The 23,673-nt window shown below is 42.1% G+C and overlaps 1 protein-coding gene across 1 annotated transcript in view; it reads left to right on the top strand.

The window, feature by feature from the left end:
- CSMD2 (CUB and Sushi multiple domains 2) overlaps nt 1-23,673 on the top strand; it is a 204,497-nt gene that overhangs the window by 142,501 nt on the left and 38,323 nt on the right. The window contains exons 35-40 of the mRNA XM_081816844.1: nt 1,049-1,234; nt 2,289-2,483; nt 4,128-4,301; nt 5,520-5,693; nt 11,101-11,274; nt 13,909-14,097. Of these exons, the coding sequence (XP_081672970.1) occupies nt 1,049-1,234; nt 2,289-2,483; nt 4,128-4,301; nt 5,520-5,693; nt 11,101-11,274; nt 13,909-14,097 (1,092 nt within the window). The remainder of the gene's footprint in view (nt 1-1,048; nt 1,235-2,288; nt 2,484-4,127; nt 4,302-5,519; nt 5,694-11,100; nt 11,275-13,908; nt 14,098-23,673) is intronic.

The following is a 23,673-nucleotide window of genomic DNA, read 5'->3' as shown; positions in this document are numbered from 1 at the left end:
TGTTGACCTCCTGTGTTTTCAGTCCTTTTTTCTCATTTTCAGTTTCTGTCTTTTTGGTCTCTATTCTGGGAAATTCCCTTTACTTTTAAATCTCCAGCCCTTCTATCTAATACTTATTTTAGCAATCATATTTTTAAGAGCTCTTAAGAGAGCTTTTCCTTGTTCTGTTGTTGTTGTTGTTCTTTTTTGAAAGCCCTCTGTTCTCATTTTATGAATACAATATGTCCCCCTGACTTTCTCAAGATATTACTAATCAAAAGTTTAAAGCTTATGTATCTTCTATTTCCTGGGTTAGCTCTGTTTCCTAAAAGAGAACTTTATTTCTATTTTTGTCTATTTTTAATCTTATCTTTGTTTATGTCTTTCATGTTACTGGTTTTCTTCATATGTACAGTGATCTCTGATTAATCCTATTTTAAAGGAAAGGCAAGGCTGATTTTTCCAGGGAGCAGATGTGGGTTACCTTTGTTGTGATTATATACAGGTATCTTTGCCCACTAGGTCTCCCACGTGAATAAGAAGTTGAGTTGAGTATGTAGCACAGATGAGCAGGCAGAGGGGCAGCCTTTAGGCTGAGAGCTCTTAAATCCTAGAATTAGAAGAGCTTTACTTTGGGATGCCATCTCACACCTGAGCAGCCCTGATTCTCTCAAGGGAGTTCCTTTTTTTTTTTCCTTAAGTGGGAAAGAAAACCCTCTCTATGTTATTTGGGGAATAGATGCATGAATGCCTCTACACTGTATTTGTGGGAAAGGATGGAGGAGAACTGGTCTCACACTATAGCTCCCTCGTATACTTTAAGCTGCAGCTTCTCGGCTCCACTTAATCTATCAACACACTTCAATCTGCATTCCATCTTCCAAAGTTTTTTTTGAAATCTCCTCTGCTGCTGATCCTCCCATTTTGTTTATTGTTATGAGGCTTTTCCACTTTACTAGTCTTTACTATAATTTTATTAGGGCCTTGGGGGAGAAGGAAGATTAAAATATGTTCTCAGAATACCATCTTGAAACAGACATGCTCATAATATTTTTTTTCTCTTTGCTAGCTCTTTCTTGTGGGCTTCCTGAGGCCCCCAAGAATGGAATGGTGTTCGGCAAAGAGTACACAGTGGGGACCAAGGCTGTGTACAGCTGCAGCGAAGGCTACCACCTCCAGGCAGGTGCCGAGGCCACAGCAGAGTGTCTGGAGACAGGCCTTTGGAGCAACCACAATGTCCCCCCACAGTGTGTCCGTGAGTCCTTGGGCAGAGAAGATGGGTATAAGGAGGGGCTGGGTATGTAGCTGAAAAGATTCCTGCAAGGAGTGAGCTAAAAACCCAGTAATGAGAAAAAAAGCAGGTACATGGAGGTTGGGGATTTGGGAAACAGACAGGTGGAGAGTGTCATCTACCAAGTTGGGCTCCCATTTGAAATTGCTCTCAATGCATTGATAGACCATTGCACCCTGAGATGTTTCCATAAACCATCACAGAACTTAGGAATAAGTTCCTTTTAGAAGGAAAAACTACCAGAACATTTGTGCGAATGTCCTTTGATCACAAAACTCTAAAATGTTTTATATGCAACTGATGAATTACTGAACTCTACATCTGAAACTAATGATGTATTATATGTTGGCTAATTGAATTTAAAGAAAAAAAAAATGATGTTAGTTGGAAAAAAAAAAAAAAAAAAAAAAAACCTCTAAAATGACAGAGGTTCAGTTCAGCTTTAAGGCCGGAGTCACAAACTTGGAGCCTACGGGGCCATATTGAGTTTGAAGATACAGGGTTTTGTACTTTTGATTTGTTTTGTTTTGTTTCTTTGACCTATGGTATGCTTTATGAAATTTCTGAATTGCCTCCCAACATTTTAAAATTGGGAGAGTTTACATAAAAAAAATCCATATTTCTGGATTCTCTTGAAAAATAAAGATCTGACTAAAGAGAAATTACAAGGTTCACATCTAACAATCAGCACTGATTACCACCTCCCCTTTTTTTTCTTTTCTTTCTTTTCTTTCTTTCTTTCTTTCGTTTTCTTCCTTCCTTCCTTCCTTCCTTCCTTCCTTCCTTCCTTCCTTCCTTCCTTCTTTTCTTTTCTTTTTGGTGGGTCTGCCCACCCCAGTTTGTTTTGTTCCTCCCCACCCCATTCCCAGCCCACTTCATTCATTTAACAAACCTGCCTGGCGACTCAAGATTCTTATTACTGCATTACAGTCTCCCAGTCCCCAGTTCTGGACTCTTCCCAGTGTCTTCCATAATTAATTAATTAATTACTCCTCCTCGCTGCTCCTTGTCTCCCCAGCTGTGACATGTCCTGATGTCAGCAGCATCAGCGTGGAACACGGCCGATGGAGGCTCATCTTTGAGACACAGTACCAGTTCCAGGCCCAGCTGATGCTCATCTGCGACCCTGGCTACTACTACACTGGCCAAAGGGTCATCCGCTGTCAGGCCAATGGCAAATGGAGCCTCGGGAACTCTATGCCCACCTGCCAAAGTAAGCCCAGTAGGGGAGGGTGGGCATGTTTGGCACAGTGCCTTCCACTTGAACTATACCATACATGGGGAAGGAGAGAGGGGGGTATCACCAGGGATGGCAGTGTACCTCTTTTTGAACACTCACCTAAAATCAGGAGCTGGTACTTCCTTTAAGGAAGTACTTCTCAGCGTCTTACCATCTTATTAAAAAGTTGCCTTTGTCCAAGTGAGTATCCACTCATTCACGTGTTCAACATTCATGCCAGGTATTATAGCAGTATGAAGATAAAAGGCTGTGGTTCCTGTCCCAAAGAAGCTTATAGTCTGCTGGAGAGGCAGACAAAATAAGGAAGCAATGATAATGGGGTGTGACAAGACCTGTAATGAGAGCGTATATAGAAGGAATGGGTAGAGCACAAGGGGTAGGCACCTAAGTGTCTGCCTCTCCTTCTGTATTATTGTTTTTGTTTGTTTCTTCAAGATAGTTTCTAAGGTCAGGGTCCCTGGGAAGCACCTCTGAGACAGGTTTATTAGGGAGTACCCTTAAGATCTCCGCCATCTGTGTAAGGGAAAGTGAGGAGGCAGTACTGGGAAGATGGCACAGTTGACCTCTGATACAATATCAGTGTGGCCCTCCACTGACCCCACAGGGAGCTCTGAAGCTGGGATGGTCCTTCAGAACTGCCACAAGTTGGGGCTAGAGGCCTTTATACCTACACATTGACCAAACATTGGGTACAGGATACCTCAGGAAGAAGCATGATCTAGATGGGAGGACTCTTCAGCTAAAGCAGTCTGAAGAGGGTGAGCAGCTGAGGGTTGTTTGCCAACAGCTGGGGAAAAAAATCCTCCCATCCTAAATGGGGTCTGAGTGGCCCATCCCAGCACCTGCTACAATGGGATATACTCATGATATTGACTTAATCAGTAAGGATGTGATAGAGGAGGTGGGTGTTTGTAATGGGGTAGAAGAGAATAACTTGTCAGTGAGGAGTGGAAATTTTGAGACTGGATGGGAGAAGAAGTGATATCTTACCTACATCTATGATTCAAGTCACTATTGTCTTTAGACATCCAAGTTTAGACCCCACCATGGAATATAACCATGTGTGTGGCAGAGCAGAAGTCATGAGCATGTAACAGCTTCATCACAATGAAGGCTCTCACACTTGATGCAGCCTTGGCCATTGGGCCTCACCTCCCACACCAGCCATGGCTATATGCAGTGCTCTGTTGGGAAGGAGTGGGAGGCTGGGGCTGCTCTCAGCAGAAAGGACAAGGGACTCAGTTGGAAACCCAGGGCACCACAGAATCTCCACCTCTAGTGTGGTGGTTCCTAACCAGAGTACCATCTGAACCGCCTGAGGAACTTTTCTTAAAAATGCATATGCCTGGGCCTTATCTCAAGAGATTGTGGGTCATAGATCCAGAGTACAGCCCGAGCATTTTAGAAGCTCCTTGGGTCCTTTTGGCAATACTTCAGTTGAGAGTCACTGCTCCAGTGTAACACCATGCAGGTCACTCCCATGCCCCCACATTCTGCTCATGAGTCCCAATAAACTTAAACAGGTCTCATTTTTGTCATTATTCTTACTGCTCAGAAGCAGCACATGTCCCTCCTCTTGGGGTTGGCTTTTCACTGAGCACTTTGTGATCATTTTAGTCATCTCCTGTGGAGAGCTCCCCATCCCGCCCAGCGGGCACCGAATTGGAACACTGTCCGTCTATGGGGCGACGGCCATCTTCTCCTGCAATTCTGGCTACACACTGGTGGGCTCCAGGGTGCGGGAGTGCATGGCCAATGGGCTCTGGAGTGGCTCCGAAGTTCGCTGCCTTGGTGAGTGACCTCCCCAGACCTATCCTGCCCATTTTTCCCTCCGTAAGACAAGTTAGAGCTTTCTAAAGCTGGATCCCAGTCTTTAAAAGCATCATTTTACCTATAGCATAAAATGCTTAATCCAAACACCAGCTCTTGGACATCCACCATGACTAAGACCCTGAACTTGCTTCTCTTGGGGCACCCAAGAAGATGAGAAGAACTTCAGGTCTGATGAGACAAAGTTTTATTTATATATATATACACACATACGTATACATATGTATAGAAGGAATGTATACTTACATATAAACATATATGCGTGTACATATAGACATACATATACATATATGTGTATTACACATATATATACATACATATATACATATACATACATATGTATATACATGTACATACACATATATATGTATAAAATAAGCAAATGACAAAAGCACAAAAACAACCTGGCTTACAAAGACAGAGTTATCATTTCCCCCATGGCCAATCCATTCCCTACCAAACCTTAGATTCTAAGGTATTCTCTCCTCTCACTTCTTTCTTGGATCCCTCAAGTCCAAAGGAGGGTCCCAGCTACAGAGACCTAACAGCGTAGATTGGATGGTCTGTTCCATAGTGAACAGTGCTGCCCTTCCACTGTCCCAGGCCTCTTTTAGGGATACAGTCATGAGTTATTTCCAGAGAGAGCCAAGAATGCCAGTGGAAATGCTAGGAATATACTCTACCCAAACCCCATTTAATAGAGTAACTCACCTAGGTTAAACTCTCTGTGTCTCCTGCCACTCAAGGAGAAGGAAGGATGGATTTAGCCAAACCACCTATTTGTGCATAGTTATTTTCAATTCCACTGGGTTTTGATGGCCTTAATGTAGACCGAGGTGCCCTCCACGCAGTAGATGCTCCATCAATGCTGGTTGATGAAAAAAAAAAAGGAGATAATCCCAGAGGCAGGGAGGTGACAGTGATCATTTCCAACCTGCGGACAGACACAGAAACTACAGCCCAGAGATGGGTGGCCTTTGGGGATTCAACCTTGGGATTTGGGCTTGCCACTTGCATCATGTCTAGGATTCCTGAAGCTGTTCCTGGATGGCTACTCTCGGGGTGGGTGGGTGGGGGGAACGATGGGTGGCTGGGTCCTTGGTCCTTTTCCTCACCATCCCCTCTCCTCTTATATGAGCTCCTCTTCGATTTGCACTCTTTCCTCACCTCCCACCAAAGCTGGGCACTGTGGGACACCCGAGCCCATCGTCAATGGAAACGTCAATGGGGAGAACTACAGCTACCGGGGCAGCGTGGTATACCAGTGCGACGCTGGGTTCCGCCTGATCGGCATGTCCGTGCGCATCTGCCAGCAGGATCACCTCTGGTCGGGCAAGACCCCTTTCTGTGTGCGTAAGTATGTTACCCACTCTGCTTAGTCACGAGCTCAGACTCCACATGGACTTGCTCCCTTGTGCTCTTGGTTAGGTTCACTGGAGGTTTTGTATGTTTTGTTAATTTTTTTTGAAAGACGCATCATTACATCTCGTTCTCTGTTTTCGGCATCCTTCATTACTGCTTTTGCCTTCACCGTCACCCTCCTTGTGATTCCCCTTGGTTAACTTGTTTGTTCATTTCTAGCTTTAGAGTTGGGAATCCAATTCATTTATTTTCATTTTATTATTATTATTGATATAAGTGCTTAAGTTTGGGAAATGTCTTCCAATAACTGCTCTAAGCGGATCCCATAGCTTATAACAATTAATGTTTGATTGTTTATTAGAAATTAATATTAATTTGGGTATGAATTTCTTCTTTCACCAAGAAGTTTTTTAATAGTTGTTTTCTTTTAATTTCTAAGTGGAAGGGCCATTCTATTTTTATTTTGTCATTCATTTCTAATATGATCGCACTGTGTGTAATATTTCTACCTCATGGAATTTACTGATGCTCTCTTGATGTCCTCATATTTGATCAGGTGTTCTGAATGTTCCATGGGCATTTTAGGAGAAAGGGGATTAGGGTATAAAGTTCTGTATATAATCATAAGATGTGCCTTGATTATGTCGTCTCTGCCTTCTGTATGCTTACTGATTCTGTCCACTTGACCTGTTTTGCCCTGAGTGGTGTGTCTTAAAGTTTTCTATTCTTAGTGTCCTTCTATCTATTTTTCCTTGCATTTCCTGTAGTTTCTGCTACATAAAGGTAGTTGCTGTGTAATTTGGTATATACTTGTTCAGAACTATTATCTACATTGCAAATTGTGATTTTAGCCTTTAAAATGTCTTCTTTGTCGCTTTTAGTATTTTATAGCTTGACTGGCACTCAGGCCTGATACTAGGCTTACAACCCCTACTTTTGTCCTTTTTCCATTTGCCTGGTATACTTTGAGCCATCCCTGTGTTTTACCCTTTCCGACTTTTGTATACCAGAGAGTTGGGTCTTGCCTTGTGAGCCCATTTGAAACGTTTCTCTTTTAATAGGTTAGTTATACTCATTCACATATATCTCTATGACTTATATTCTTGGTCTTACGTCTGTCATGTCTTACGTAACTGTTACGGGTTATAAGATATACTCGGCTATTTCTTTCACTGTGTGGTGTTTTCTTTTTAAGATTTTATTTATTTATTTGACAGAGAGAGAGAGAGCACAAGCAGGGGGAGCAACAGAGGGAAAGAGAGAGAGAGCATGAGTGGGGGTGGGGGCAGAAGGAGAGGGAGAAACAGGTTCCCCACTGAGCAGGGAGCCAGATGCAGGGGTGGATCCCAGGACCCAGGGATCATGACCTGAGCTCAAGGCAGATGCTTAACCGAATGAGCCACCCAGATGCCCCTGTGTGATGTTTTCCTTACTATTTTTTCCCATTTCTTTTGGTATTTAGGGAATTTAAGAGTTTCATACCCCTTTCCTGTAGTCTGTGCACTGACATATCAGAATCCTTTTTCAGTTTGTTCATATTTAAGACGGACTTTCTCTTGCCAGCAGTGACTTCAGATCAATATTGGGCCGCTCCCTGCCCCTCTCTTCTCTTTTCCATACAGTCCTGCTCTCCACAAAGGCTTGCAGCAAAAGCATGAGAAACAGCTCTGCCTGGGTGTCGTGCTTGTTTTTCTACTTACACATAATTTAAAGTTTATAGCATTCTGTTTTGGTTATGCTGCAGGCCTGGGCTTTCTATAGTTTTATTTGTTCTTCTTGTTAATCTGCATTTTTTTTTTTTTTGGATTTAGATGACCACCATTTTTCTCAGTTGCCTGGAAGTAACTTGGAAAATTCTTCACTTTTTAAAGTTCCCCAAAGTGAGCCTTTATGTAAAGTGCAGGGTTGGTTTTGTTGTTTAATTTTTTTAAGGCAGGTTTTTGTTTGTAATTCTTCTTCATTTGGTTCTTCATAGATGAGATGGAGCAATAAAATAATGAGACATATTGAATAAGCAATGCGTGAAAAATTAGTCTTAATAGCTGCTTAAGTATTAGGTTTACACAAAGCAAGACCCATCTATATTCAGTCACTCTTCCAGATGGGTGTGAACAAAACATTTGGTTTTATCCAGAAGATGCAAATTCAGATGCCTCCAAGTAATCGGCCCAGAATATGCATGTGGACATTTGGGTTATAAATAATAGGGAATGTTGGGGTCTGAAAATAAGTGGAGAATGTCTGCCTAAGCCTAAAGATGTTTGGTTTTAAACCCGGCATGCACTGAAAGGCAGTGTAGTAAAGTATTTGGACACTTGGACCCCGGACCTCGATTGCCTGGGTCCTACCCAGACCTCCCACCCCATATCACGTGGCTATATGACTTCAGATGGGTTAGTTTACCTGCCTAAGTCTTTTTCCTCCTCTACAAAAAGCAGATACTTCGGAGTATTGTGAGGATTAAATAAATGCTATTTTGGACCCAAAGTAGTCCAAACTGTGCCTGAGAGAGGCATGAAGCAGATGCTCTTGCTGTTGTTATGACGATGGTGGTGTCGATGCTACCACATGACAGAATCCAGGACCTCTTGGGCCAAACCCCATTGTCTCCTGGAGCACAGAGCAGTGGGGGGCATCTGGAGGAGGAAGGCAGAGGAAAAGAACAAGTATTTATAAGTGACGACCCCGTGGTCGGCACTGTGTGAGCCGTCACCACGTGTCAATCCAAGGTTTCCATATCCATCACTCTCAGAACTTCCCGGCAATCCCACATCTCCTCCGGTAGCTCTCCTGCCCATTCCCACACATTCTGCGCGATTTCACCTCTTTCCTGAAGACCCCGCCCTCCACTTCCTCCACCTGCCTTCCCAGCAGACAGCTAAGGCAGATAGTGAACACAGCCCCGTCACAGAAGCTGGGTTCAGAGCTCAGGTGAGCCACCTAGAAACTGTGCCCCTGAACAAGACTCCCGGCTTCTCTGAGGATGACGATGGGACCTATGTCATAGGGTTGTGGAGATTCAATAAAATAATGCAGATAGACCCCAATAATTATTAGCTGATTAGACAGCCTCACTTTCTATTTTGCAGAAATGATGGAAGCCATCAGACACTAACTCCTTCTACCTCCTGCTTCCCACCCACACGTCTATCCTTCTCCCTTCCCTCCCACCTCCCTAGAAGAATCTCTCTCTCCAGGCACAAGGCTGTGCCCTCCATCCATCCCTGGATCTCCTCCCTTCTGCCTCCTTAGTGACCCTAATCTGCTTTTAAATCTCTCCTCCATACCACTTACCTTTCTTTTCTCTTAATTTCCCTCAAGCCCCAGGGAAGCCCTCAAGCTTCACGAAGACCTCGATTTTCCTTCCTAGTGGGTGTTCTCCATCTCTTCTTTGCAGCCTGTACCAGTCAGGGTCCCCAGAGAAACAGAGCTCTCTGGGGTATCCGACATTTCTTGAGGATCTCCCTGTGGCTTCAGGGACACTCCCACCCCCCATCAAGTTTTCTTTTTCTACCTGCTGACCACACCTCCATTTCCCTTGCAGGCGCTTTGGTGACCTGGTCTGCTGGCCCCCATAGCCCATTCTCATCTCAGCACGTGGGGCAGTCTTGAACCCCTGCAGTCCACTAGCCACATGTGTCCCCCTCTGCCCAGCTCTGGCCGCTAGGGTCAGTGATGCTACTGTTGAGATTTACACAAGAGAACAGACCCAGGCAGATACCAGAGTTGGCCATAGCAAAACTGGGCTCTGTCTGCTCTTGCCCACCCATCCCCATTCACACCATCTGGGTTTGGGGTGGGCTTCTTGTGGGTCCAGTTGTTGGGGTAAGAAAACATTCCTCATGATTTCTCAGCCTCCAGATCCAAAACCAAGAGAAAGGCCTGTCAAAAGCATCACCTGAGAGTTCAATCTAGAGAAACTGGGATACCAGGCAGGTGCTCAATAGAACTAAGGACTAAGGAGCAAAGCAGAAGGCCTGTCACCCATCCGTTCCCACACTCACATGTTCCTTCACTTGGCAGATATTGATCAAGCTCTTCCTACATGTCAGGCACTGCTGTAGACCCCAAGGATATAACGAGGAGTGAACCAAAGACCCTGCCCTCGTGCAGCTTAACTTCAGGTGGAGGGAGATAAGGACTGAACAAATGGAGAACTGCATGTGGAGTGTGTCAGTTACTGTGGAAAAAAGTGGAGAAGGCACGGGGCCTGAGCAGTGCTGGGGAGGCTGATTATTGGGTCATAAGGGACGGCCTCCCTGATATGGTGACATTTGAGGGGAGACCTGAGGATGTGAGCGCAGGAGCCAAGGGATGTTCTGGCAGAGGGGAAAGCAGGTGCCAAGGCTCTGGAGCAGGCACTTCTATTGGAGAAATCTCAGAGAGACCAGTGCCTGGGTGGAAGGATGAACTCCAGTTCTAGGAGGAAGGAAGAAAGCTGGGACAGAGGGGTAACCTGAGCACTCTGGAGCCAGGCCTGCCGGCACCAGGTCCTCCACTAGTGCTCTGCCCATGGCTGAAGAAATTACACAATCCTGCATGGATGCCAAAGTATCACCTTCATTACTAATAAAGCCTAAGTCGGAAGCAATAGCTTCATGTGTAGCCCAGTAGGGTCTGCTGAATAAACCCAGGATGGGGTGGATTCACACAATTAGAGAAATACGCAGGGCCGGCATCCCTTCATTGTCAGGGAGCGCCTGCCCCCAGAGGAGCAGCAGAGAACACTGTTGTCCACAGTCGCTAGGTCCCAAGAGGAAGGGGGCAGAACTGGGTCAAGCATGACTGCTCGCTCTTCCCAAATTGCACAGATCGGCCGCTCCACGTGACCTGGGCCAGAGTAAGTAAAAGAGCACAAAGAAAGGCCAGAAATCACTCCTTCATCAGGGAGGAATAGAGGGGAAGGGTTGTGCTCCCAGCAACAGCTTTGGCTCCTGCAGGCTGGCAGGGGGAGCAATCCCTCTGTTCAGGCTTGGTTAGTATCGACTCTGGCTCTGTCAAGCTCGGCCCAAGAAGTGGGCTGGGTCTGAATCTACTAAGGGGTAGTCATCACATCCAGTGATGGAGAGTGGTGATGGGGAGCCTCAGGGATAGAGGCAGAGAAAAGGAGGCAGGGCTGACTACCTGGACAACAGACCTACCATTCCAGGCCAAAGGCCCCATGGGAAGTCACAGAATGATTTCTCTCAATTTGTCCAAGCTACAGATGTGCCTTCACGGAAGAAGGTGCGCCCACATGCTGATTTCAGGAGGTAAAGATTTTGCTGCTAAAGAGACTATAGTTAAGCTTAGGGCTGAACTTCACTCATGAGCGTGAGAAATACCAGGTGAGGAAAGGATGAGCTTTGGGGGATGTGGGATAATAGGAGGTCTTACCTCTCTTCTGTTTGGGTTGCAGCAATTACCTGTGGACACCCAGGCAACCCGATCAACGGCCTCACTCAGGGCAACCAGTTTAACCTCAACGACGTGGTCAAGTTTGTGTGCAACCCCGGGTATGTGGCTGAGGGGGCCACTAGGTCCCAGTGCCTGTCCAGTGGGCAGTGGAGCGACATGCTGCCCACCTGCAGAAGTGAGTCACCCTTCTTCTTCCACTTGGCCCCCAGTACCGCTGCCATTTGGGGTTCTGTGACCCAGAGGATTCAGTCCTGGCGTGATTTTGACACAGATAAGGAAAACTGAGAGCACAGGAGGGTCATAAATGAGGATTTTCTTAACCCCTTGAAACAGCCACGTCTGTGTCAAGATTTCATCACTGGTTATACAAGCACAGCAAAAAAGGTGTGCTTTTCAAAATAGAAATGGAAAGCAATCTTCTCGTTTACATTGCATAGAACAAATACTCATCATTACCCTATAGAGCCCCATTCCTGATGAAAGAAAAAAGCAGGAAAGTTAGAATGAAAAATACAGAGCCGAGAGCATAGGGGTTGGGATGAAGCAGGGAGGAAGAACAGAACCCAAGGACTCGAGAGGCAGACTCTGTGCGGAGGGTGTTCTGGCCCCATCTGGACGACTTAGGAAATAGTTTCTAAAGCTTGTTGAGGCTGGTCACAGCAGTAGGGGCAAATGGAGCTGCCTTGTACCAGGAAGAGCCTGGCAGACTCCGTGACATACGAGTGGAGCATCAATGCGGGCAGAACATGAATGAGTCCCTCCCTGACCTGGGGGTGGATCGAGTCTTCATAGTTGTGAGGGCGCAGAGTCCCTGGGACGATTGGCTCCTCGTTGCACTATGTGCGGGTGCACAGTGATTGGCTGTGCAACGTGTGACAAGTCATTTGTAACCGGTGTTAAAGAACTCATATTTTCAAGTAAATCAAGATGCATCCCAACTAACCCTAAAATAACATCCCTCTGGTAACATTTGAAGATGCCATCTTGAGTGAAAGAAGGTTCCAGAAAACACAGGAACAACTGTCATGACCTGGTGTTGTGCCTTCCTCTGATCATCTACTGAGGCAGGAAAGAATTTAGAACTTGGCTGCTGGGGGGGTATTGCTATCCCGTGTCCCCTTCTCAAAAGCCATGTTCCATCTCTGCAACACAAGATGCAAATTCTCCTGTAACTCTAGCTCCCGCCCCCACCAGTCCCTTCCCAGAGTAACAAGCTCAGGGACTGGTCTTGGAATCCAAGGGCTGGGGTAACATCTTAGAAGTGGTGGCCGCCGGTCCTGTTCCCGTCAGCCCATTCTCTACGCTTACAGAGTGACCTGTCTAAAACGCAAACCTGATCGAGTCGTCCCCTGTTAAAAATGCCTTCCCAGACTTCCCAATGCCCTCACAAAGGTACTGTCCTCTGCCTTGTCCTGACCTCTGTACTGGGGCCTGGCTACACTGAGCCTCTTCCAGTCCTATCACGCACACAACCCCAGGGCACTCCCTCAGTCTCCTCAAATGCGTTCTTCTCTGTCCGCCTTGGTCTGGATGACGTTTACCCAACCATCGAGAACCAGCTTGAACATCTCCCCTTCTTGGAAGCCCTTACTGCTCCACCACCCCGCACTGGGCTCTCGATTATTGCTTTGTGCTTCTGGAACATTCTCTGCTACCCCTATCAGAGTGCTTATCAAACAAAATAATTGCTGGTTTGTCCTTTTCTCTCTAGACCAGCACTTCCCAACTGGGGATGATTGTATCCATCCCCCCGCCCCAACAGGGGACAGAGGTCTAGAGACATTTTTCATTGTCACCCCTGGAGGGCTTCTCTTGGCATCTAGTGGGTAGAGGCCAAGGATGCTGTTAAACATCCTATAATGCACAGGACTGCCCCCACAACAAAGAATTATCAGCCAAAATGTCCATAGTGCCAAGGTAGAGAAAGCCTACTCTTGACTGCAAATTCCGTGGTATCTTTACTGCCCGACACACTGCTTGGCGCTCAGCGTACGGCCATAAAGAGTGTGAATCAATACATACTAAGTATTTATTTTGTGACGCCAACTTCTCTGAGCCTCAGAGGGGCTCATCAAAGGTAAAAATACCTTATACTTCAAAAACTTATCCAAGATTTAAAAAAATATACCTGTCCTGCCTACCTTATATGACGATTAGGAGACAATGGTAAGGATTTGAAAGCAAAAGCGCACATCATGGATTATAAATGATACTGTCATTATCCTAAAATATCCCTCTGATTTTGAGTTAAGCTGCTTTGGAAACACTTTCAGCATGTAGCAGTCAAATTTATCCCCCAGGATATTAATCTTTCCCTGAAATACTCTTCAAAGTGGTTAAAACAGGTTCCAAAAAAGACCAGCCCCTGTTGGAGTCAGCTCAGACATCTCTGTCGTCAGGGATGGGGCGCCCAGAGGCGAGGGAGTCATGCCCTCCAGGGACTCATGTATTCAAACAACTCACCATCAAGGCAGATAAAGTTAGCAGTAGAGGTCTGTGCAGGAGAGCACTGCAGAGAGGCTAACCCATCTGGGAGGAGGTGGGAAGGCTTCTCCAGGGAGGTGGAGTCCAGCCAACGTGGAAGAATGAATCCCTTAACCAGGTGATCAAGGTCGGCGATCAGGAAGTACAGCAGCCTGAGGACCAGCTCACCCTCCCAGGCAGGATCGGCTCTGTGCTACCAGTTTCGGTCTGGAAATTCTGCCCTACTGGGAAGGCATGCCTGTTGGGACTTAGGAATTCTCATTTAAAAGCATAAGAAAATCTTCACATCCAGGTTTCTGTGTCTGATGGTCCCATTCCCTTACAGTCATCAACTGCACAGATCCTGGGCACCAAGAAAACAGCATTCGTCAAGTCCGTGCCAGTGGCCCACACAGGTTCAGCTACGGCACCACTGTGTCTTACCAGTGCAACCACGGCTTCTACCTCCTGGGCACCCCGGTGCTCAGCTGCCAGGGGGATGGCACGTGGGATCGTCCCCGCCCCCAGTGCCTCTGTAAGTAGATGTCATCTACTCCAAGTGATCCCTGTGCAGACTGACAGGGTGGCCCATGTCCAAGAACGTTCTCCCTCGTGTGTGTGTGTGTGTGTGTGTGTGTGTGTGTGTTACATCACAATGACAGTCACTCTGGCTGCTCCTTGGGCCCCTGTTGGGTTACTTCCCACACCAACTCAAGCACTGTCTTTCTTCCGGGCCAGAGGCCTATTCTCTTTCCTCTCTGGTACGTTACTATCCTCTTCAGTCCTCAGGGGTCCCTTCCTTTACAACAGGCTCCCTGGCGCGACGCTGTCTCCTACCTTACCCCTTCCTTGCTTTTCCAGAAAAACAACACATGACCCCCTTTCTTTTGAAGGACTGAAGCAGAAATGCCACAGACTCTGGAGGCTGGACGTAGAGCCTACTTAATAATAATTTTTTTAAAAGTGGCAAAACAGACATCTGTCTCTTGCTCCTAGTCTTTGGAGAAAAGCTTTTAGTTTTTCACCATTAAGTATGATGTTAGTTGGAGAGTTTATGTAAATTCCCTTTATGAGTGAGGAATTTCCCTTCTATTCCTAGTGAAAAGTTTCCCTTCTATTTCTAGTTCGTTCAACATTTTTATTTACCATGAAATGATGTTGGATTTTGTCAAATGCATTTTCTGCATCTATTGAAATGACCATGTTGTCCCCCACCCCCGTTCATTCTATCAATATATGGTGTATTACATTGATTGATTTTCATATGTTGAACCACTCTTGTGTTCGGGGAACAAATATAATATATTTGTTGTATATATATTGGACAAATATAATCCTTTTAATCTGCTGCTGGACTTCGTTTGCTAGTATTTTGTTGAGGATTTTTGCAGCGATGTTCCTAAGGGATATCAGTCTGTGGTTTCCTTTCTTTGTGATGTCTTTGGCTCTAGTATCAGGGTGATGCTGCCTTCCTAAAATGAATTGGGAAATGTCCCTCTTCTTCTATTTTTAGGAATAGGAAGATTGGTGTTACTTCTTTAAAAATTCGATAGAATTCAGCAGTGAAGTCATCTAGTCCTAGGCTTTTCTTTGAAAGTTTTTTGATTATTGATTGATTCTATTTATTTGCTATAATTCTATTCAGATATTCCACTTCTTCTTGAGTAAGTTTTGGTAGTCTGTGTACATCTAAGAATTTGTCCATTTCATCTGGATTATCTAATTTGTTTGCATACAACTGTTCATGTTCATAGTATTCAATAATCCTTTTTTATTCCTATAAGATTGGTTGGTAGTAATGTCCCCATTTTCATTCTTTATTTAGTAATTTGAATCATTCTCTCTCCTCTCTCTTCTCTCTCTCTCTGTAAAAATTGTCTATTTATTTATTTAAGAGAGAGAGAGCTGGGGGAGGGCAGAGGAAGAGGGAGAGAATATCCAGCAGACTCCCCACTGAGCGTGGAGCCCAACACGGGGCTCAGTCCACGACTCTGAGATCAGGACCTGAGCCAAAATGAAGAGTCAGACACTTAACTGACTGTGCCACCCAGGCACCCCCCACATTTGTCAATTTTATTGATCTTTTAAAAGAACCAACTTTTGGTTTTGCTTATCTTCTCTATTGTTTTTCTATTTAATTTATCTCTGCCATTAACTTTATTATTTCCCTTCTTCTGTTTGCTTTGGGTTCAATTTGCTCTTCTTTTTCTAGTTTATTAAGGGGAAAGGTTGGGTTGTTGGTTTGAGATCTTTCTTCTTTTTAATGTAGGCATTTACAGCTATAAATTTCTCTCTGAGCACTGCTCTCACTGTTTTGGTATGTTTTGTTTTCATTTTTGTTCACCTCACAGTATTTTCTAATCATTTTTCTGATTTCTTCTATAACCTATTGATCATTTAGGAGTGGTTGTTTAATTTCCATATTATTTGTAAATTTTTCAAATTTCCTTCTGTTACTGACTTTTAATTTCATTGCATTGTGTTTGGAGAACATACTTTGTATAACTTCAATCTTTTTAAATTTATGGAGACTTATTTTATGGCTAACACACAGCCTATCCTAGAGAATGTTCCATGTGTACTTGAGAAGAGAGTATATTCTGCTATTATTGGGTGGAGTGTTCTCCAGATGATTGTGAGCTCTAGTTGGTTTATAGCATTGGTCACTATATTTCCTTGTAGGTCTTTTGTCAGGTTGTTCTGTGGGGTAGTGAAATCTCATACTTTTATTGTTGATTTGCCTATTTCTCCCTTCAATTCTGTTAGTTTTTGTTTCATGTATTTGGGGTCTCTGTTGTTAGGTGCATATATGTTTATAATTTTTATATCTTATTGATGGATTGATCCTTTTAATCACTATAAAATGTCCTTTTTGTGTTTAATGACAATTTTTTTATTTAAACTCAATTAGCCAACATATAGTACATCATTAGTTTTTGATGTAGTGTTCAGTGATTCATTAGTTGCATATAACACCCAGTGCTCATTACATCATGTACCTTCCTTAATGCCCATCATCCAGTTACCCCATCCACCTGCCTACCTCCCTTTCCACAACCCTCAGTTTGTTTCTCAGAATCTATCCTGTCTGATATTAGGATAGCCACACCAGGCTCTGTTTGGTTGCTGTACACATGGTATATCTTTTCCCATCTTTTACTCTCAGTCCATTTGTGTGTTTGAATCTAAAGTATGTCTCTTTTAGACTGCATATGGTTGGATCATGTTTTTTATCCATTTTGGTAATATCTGTCTTTAGATGTTTAATCAACATTTCATATAATTATTGATAAGGTGGGTTTTACATCTGCCATTTTGCTATTTGTTTTCTATGTGTCTTATGGTCCTGTGTTTCTTAGTTTTGGGGTTTTGGCAGGTTTTTTTGGTTCTCTGTTCTCCTATTGCTGCTTTCTTTTTCATTAAATAGATCTTTTCTAATGTAACATTTTAATTTCTTTGTAATTTCACTGCGGGTTTTTTAAGTTATTTTCTTAGTGGTTACTCTGAAAATTACAATTAACATTTTAACTTATAACAACATAGTTTGTAGTAATACTAATGTAATTTCAGTTGTATGCAGAAGCTTTGCTCCTATATAGCTCCATTGCCTGCCCCCTCCTTTGTGCTGTTACTAGTATACAAATTACATCTTTAGACATTGCATGCCTATCAGCACACATTTCCAATTATTGCTTCATGCCATTTCTCAGCTAGGAGAAGAAAAATTACAAACAACAAATACACTTATACTGTAGTTTATGTTTACCTATGTAGTTACCTTTACCAGAGTTTTTTAGTTCTGCATGTACCTTCAAGTCCTTTCAGTTCAGCCTGACAGACTTCCTGTAGAATTTCTTTATAATTTAGAATTTCTTTCTAGGTTTGCTAATGGTGCATTCTCTCAGTCTTTGTTTATCCAGGAATGTCTTAATTTCCCCTTCATGTTTGAAGGATAGTTTTGCTAGCTATAGAATTCTTGGTTGATAGTCTTTTTTTTTTTTTTTTGGTCACTTTAAACATGTTAAATTACTGACATATTTAGATTTTAAATCTACCATCTTATTTTGTGTTTTCTGTTTGTTCTACCCACTCATTTCTCTTTTTCTCCTTTTTTATTGGATTAACTATTTTTATAACTCCATTTTTTTCTTCTCTGCTAATAAGTAAGTTATATGCTCTACATTTGAATGGCTACATTAGAAATTATAGCAGGAACACTTCACTTATCAAAGTCTAAAGTTAATCTCTCTTCCTCCTATATTGTACAAGAACATTAGAACACTTTAACTCCATTTACATTTTTCTGACTTTTACATTATTGTTTTCTTATATCTTAATTTTGCCTTGTTTTTTAAACCCACAATGTATTATTGTTGTTGTTCTATGCAATTATTGTTCACTTGGATTTATCCACATATTTGCCATTTTGTTTGCTTTTCATTTATTCTTATACCTTGTCCTTCCTCATGGATCATTTTCCTGTTCTTTGAAGGGCATCCTTTAGAATCTTATTTAATGAAGATCTATGGGTGGCAAGCACTCTCAGTTTTTGTTTGTCTATAATATGTTTATTTGTCCCTCATTTTTTGAAGATATTTTTGGTAGGTTTAGAAATCCAGGTTGGCAGTTATTTTCTCTCAGCCCATTAAAGAAATCTTTTTAATATCTTCTGACCTCTTTTATTGCTATGGAGAAGTTGGCTATCAGTGTTTCACTCCTTTGAAAAGTCTGTCTCTGTCTTTGGTGTTCTGCATTTTCTGTAGTTATTAAATGATAATTTAGCTGGATCAGAAGTCCAAGTAGACACATTTCTCTTGGTGGACTTTGCTGGCATTTACTATTACTGAGAAGTCTGCTTTCAATCTAATCATTGTACCTGTTAGGTAGTCTTTTTTTTACTTCACTGACTTTAGGATCCTCTCTTTCTTGTTGGCATTCTGGATTCTTTTACACTATGTTTAGCTACTTTATTTATCCTTCTTAGGATTCATTATGCTTCCTGGATTTTTTGACATCTGGGGAATTCTCAGCTATGGTGTTCTATAAATATTGTCTCCCCTCATTCTCTTCCTTCACTACTTCTGGGACTCCAACATTAGATCTTCTTGTGCAATTCTCTATGTGTCTGAAACTCATTCATATTTCCAATCTCTGATAGATTTCCCCAGGTCTCTCCATGTTAGTTACATTAATATTACTAGGGGTCTTTTAGGTTGAACTAATTTAAAGTAGAACTAAAATTCTGTCTGGATAATCAGCTATCACTAGGCTTGGTGGGCTTTTCACCTCTACCTATAAATCTTCTCATTATTTTGCTACATAGATGAGTTCTTTTTTTAAATATTTTATTTTATTTTATTATGCTATGTTAGTCACCATACAATACATCATTATTTTTTGATGTAGTGATCCATGATTCATTGTTTTCATATAACACCCAGTGCTCCATGCAGTATGTGCCCTCCTTAATACCCATCACCAAGCTAACCCATCCCCCCACTCCCCTCCCCTCTAAAACCCTCAGTTTGTTTCTCGGAGTCCACAGTCTCTCATGGTTCATCTCTAAAAATTGTTCATAGGTAGCTTGTCTGTCCTACCATTTGCTAATTATCATTTTAGCTATGTCTTAGTTGAGGTTTAACTGTTCACTGAGTTTCTATTTTCAGTTATTTCTTTTGTATTTGAGATGTTTTATTTAGTTGTTGTTCAAATTTGCTTGTTTATTTCCATTGTGTTTCCTCTATCAATGTGTTCTTTTTATGTCTTTCACATATTAAATATACTTATAATGCCTTCCATATCTAATCATTACAATATCATCATCTTTATGACTCTAATTCGGCTATTGTTGTTTCTGCTGATTCTCTTATGGTGACTTATTTCTCATGTGTTTTATTATGTTTCCACTGTAATCTCTTATTGGGCTGAATTTAATCTGTAGGAACCATGAACCAGGCTCTCAGTCTTATAGAAGCCAAAGCCTAGAAACAGGCTAGCCATTATCTCTCAAAACAAATTACTAATGCTCAATAGTTGCTGATATTTTTTACTCCAGAAAACCAATTGTAACTTCTTTTTCTCGTTAGGATTTACAAGGTGCTAAACTCTGCCTTCACTAATTACTGAGACCACTGCATTCTATCATTATTAGGGACATAGAAACCAAATAGAAGCCAAAACCAAGAGGCAGATCTGCTCTTCTTTTTAGAGCAGGTTTCCCCAGGACAGCAATGTTTATTACTCACTCTGAATATGAGCTTCAGCAGGATTTCCAGAAAGATGATATACTAACACAAGAACCCAATTAGACTATTCACTTGTTGATGGGGGGAAAGTAAAGACATTTTTCCCTAGATTTTATGAGAATATTTCAAAAACACAAGACCCTGAGGAACTTTCATTGCCTATATGATCCCAAGTGACTCCCAGTAAAACCATTTTCACTGCTATTTCATGATTATCATGACATTATTTTAGTGGGCTAACTGAATTTTTACTTCTGGAAGACCAAAGTACCTGTGAACAGGCTTATGGAAAATTATAGAGCACTTTACATATCCATCTGATCAATTCAGTTAATAAAAATCAGCTGTTCCTTCCAGGTGAAGGCAAACTGTTTTAATTGGCATGGATGTGCAGGGACCAAGGAAAATGCATGACCCAGCTCTATATCATATGCTATTGCCCTGATAAAGTGCTTTAGAAAACAGTGGAAGCCCTGGAGGCTGGCCAGCCATTAGTATAACCCTCATACTTGGGGTTTAGGAACCAGGTCCTTTTCCTTTTGCTGTAGGACTCAGCATAGCCCACACCCAACCATTAATTCTGATATTGTTTTTTGCTTAATTATAATTTTATACTTTTTCCTCAATCCCCTGTTATATATGTATTCTGTGTAAGGCAAGAAAGTCTGATATTATTTGCAGTGCTAAGTATCTATCTAGCCTATTTTTATGTACACATTTAAACTTATTTGCAGTTAAAAAAATTTTTTTTAACTAATTTGCTGTTATAAACTACACAGCTACTGCAGGATCTGGAGATCCCATATGGACGTGGGCATGAACATTAAAAACATTTTTAAAATGTTTTTATATTGACAAATGGAGAAATGCAGTAGCAGTTAATCACCTTCTCTGTGTTCTTCACCTCCCTGATTTGTATGCAAATACACACTGAATATAAGTTGTTCCTCTTTATTATTATCTTATATCCTTTTCTTGCTGTTCCTTACCCACAGCAGCCAAATGGTATTGATACTATTTTATCTTTTGTCACAAATATTTTTATTGTTGACTTATTCCTTCTTTAAAAGAACAAACCACAGAAAAGGAATAAAACATAGAGTATACTCTGGTTGCTAATTTTACAGATACCCAAGTGGCCTAGATCAAGTCAGTGACAAATAAATAATTTCGGGCATTGCATATACATTTTTTGAGACTATTAGATAATACCATAATTTAACACTATCCTCAAATTAGCCAAAGAAAAATTTTAAAGCCAAATAAGAACATCGGAAAAACAACCAGCCAACTATAATCACAGAAATCAGTAGAAGTAGAGGGGAGGGGGTTAGGGGGATGGGTTAGCCCGGTGATGGGTATTAAGGAGGGCACATATTGAATGGAGCACTGTGTGTTATATGCAAACAATGAATTATGGAACACTACATCAAAAACTAATGATGTAATGAATGATGACTAACATAACATAATAAAATAAAATAAAAGAAGTAGCCAACATATATGTGTACCTATGTACATCAATAAACATGAAAATGTTCTTATCAGTGTTATTCATAAAAGCCCAAAACATGAAACAATCCAAAAGTCTTTCAACAGGAAATAATCCAAAAGTCCCTCAACAGGAAATGGATGAAAAAATGTGGTATATCCACACAGTGATAGGACGGTCAACCTTGAAGATGGTCCCAATGACTCCACCTACTGTATTCATGCCTTTATGTAGTATCTTCCTATATTGTACAGGGTTGGTCTGTGTCAAGTGGAGGTGTGTGACTTACAAAGTTAGGTCATAAAAGACATTTTTACCTCCACCTTGCTCTCTTGGATCCATCACCCTGGGGGAAGCCAGTCAGTTATCTGTTGCCGTGTAACAAACATCTCTAAACCTAAAATAGCAACTGTTTGTATTTTCTCACAATGATGTAAGTCTAGAATTCAAGGCTTATCAAATTCAAGGCTTAGCAGGTGTATTAGTTTGAGTTCTCCAAAGAAACAGTAGCCAATGGGAGATTGTATAGATACAGATATAAGTATAGGTCTAGATACATGTTTTTATATCCGTATTTTATATCTAGATCTAGATCCAAGATGGCCTCACTCACATGTCAGGGAACTTGGTCCCAGCTGTTGCCTGGGGCATCATGATTATTCTCCACATGGCTACTGTCTCCATGTAATTTCTTATCATTCAGTAGTCTAAGACAGACTTCCTTACATGGTGGCAGTCATATTCGAAGAAAATGATGACAGAAGCTGCTTGGCCTCTTAATCCACAACCCACCCAACGTCACTTCCACCACATTTCAGTGGTCAAAGCAGATCACAAGGCCAGCCCAGATTCAAGGGGAGGCAAAACAGGCTCCATGTCTTGATGCAAGGAATTGTTGACAGTAGTCTCTGCAGATAATATACCATAGGCACTTAGAAGATGAGCTGACACACATTAAGACCACAGTGAGAAATGTAGCTAGCCAAGACCTAGTCATACCATCCCTGTGCCTGGCCAAAATTCCATCATCAGGAACAGCATTGACCCAACTCACATGTTATCCCTTTGGTCACCTGTCTGGGTCATCACCCATGCTGTGCCTTGTGCCCTTTTTGGGTACAAGCAATGACTCCAAGGATCTCCTACCATACCACAAGGTTTAGTACATCCAAGTCCTTATCATCTCTTCTTGAACTGCTGCAACAGCCCCGTCTTTCTTGCCACACTCTGGAATGTTGTCTACCTGTAGCGAGAATGATCTTATTAAAGTAGAATCAAATCACATCACTCCAGTGGTGTCCCATCATACAATCCAATTCTATGCCATGATCTGGTTCCGAGCAACCCGTCCGTCCAAGTCCTCCTCCATTCTTTCCTTGCTCAGTTCATTCCAGCAACCTTGGCTTTCTTGCTATCCCTCAAACACACCAAGCTAATTGTGCCTCTGGGGCCCTTTCTTCCCTCAGAATGCTCTTCCTGTAAATCTTGAATGACTGGTCTCTTTAGTTCACTCAAATCACTATTCAAATGACACTTCCTCAAAGAGATCTTCCTTAACCACCCTACTCAAAAATAGCACTCACAGCCCACCCCTGAATACCTTTTTCCTGATGGAGCTTTATTTTTCTTCATAACACCCCCTAGAATTACCTATTTTTTTAATTTATAGTCTCTCTTCTCCACTAGAATATAATTTCTGTAAGAGCATAGAAATTCGTCTCCCAACATATAAAACAGTGCCTAACACATAATAGGTACTCAATAAATATGTGTTGGGTAAATGAAAGACCCCGGGATCAACTGGGGCAAAAACAATGGGAAGCAAACCCAGTGATGCTGAGCACTGCCCTGCCCTATCCTGTATATCTCAATTCTGGTATTCTCATCTTTCCTTTTTAATTGAGATATAACTGACATACAACATAATATAAGTTTTGGGTATACAACATAATGATTTGATATTTGTATACATTGTGAAATGATCACCACAGTAAATCTAATTAACATCCATCACCATACACAGCTTTAGAATTTTGTTTCTTGTGTTAAGAATTTTAAGATCTAGTCTCTTAACAACTTTCAAATATGCAATACAGTATTAGTAACTATAGTTACTATGCTGTACATTACCTCTTGTGACTTATTAATGTTTGTTCCTTTTGACCCCCTTCACCCATGTGGCCCACCTCCCATCCCCTGCCTCTGGCAACCACCAATCTAGTCTCTGTATCTAAAAGCTCCATTGTTTGGGGTTTTTTTTGAGATTCCACATGTAAGTGAGATCATATGGTATTTGTCTTTCTCTGAATGACTTATTTCACTTTGTATAATGCCCTCGAGGTCTATTCATGTTGCCACAAATGGCAAGATTTCA

The sequence above is a fragment of the Leptonychotes weddellii genome, chromosome 4 (genome assembly GCF_054177405.1).
Source record: "Leptonychotes weddellii isolate Sample4059 chromosome 4, ASM5417740v2, whole genome shotgun sequence".
In the NCBI taxonomy this organism is placed as follows: domain Eukaryota; kingdom Metazoa; phylum Chordata; class Mammalia; order Carnivora; family Phocidae; genus Leptonychotes; species Leptonychotes weddellii.
The sequence above is the reverse complement of the archived record's forward strand: the minus strand, read 5'-3'. Positions and strand labels throughout refer to the sequence as shown.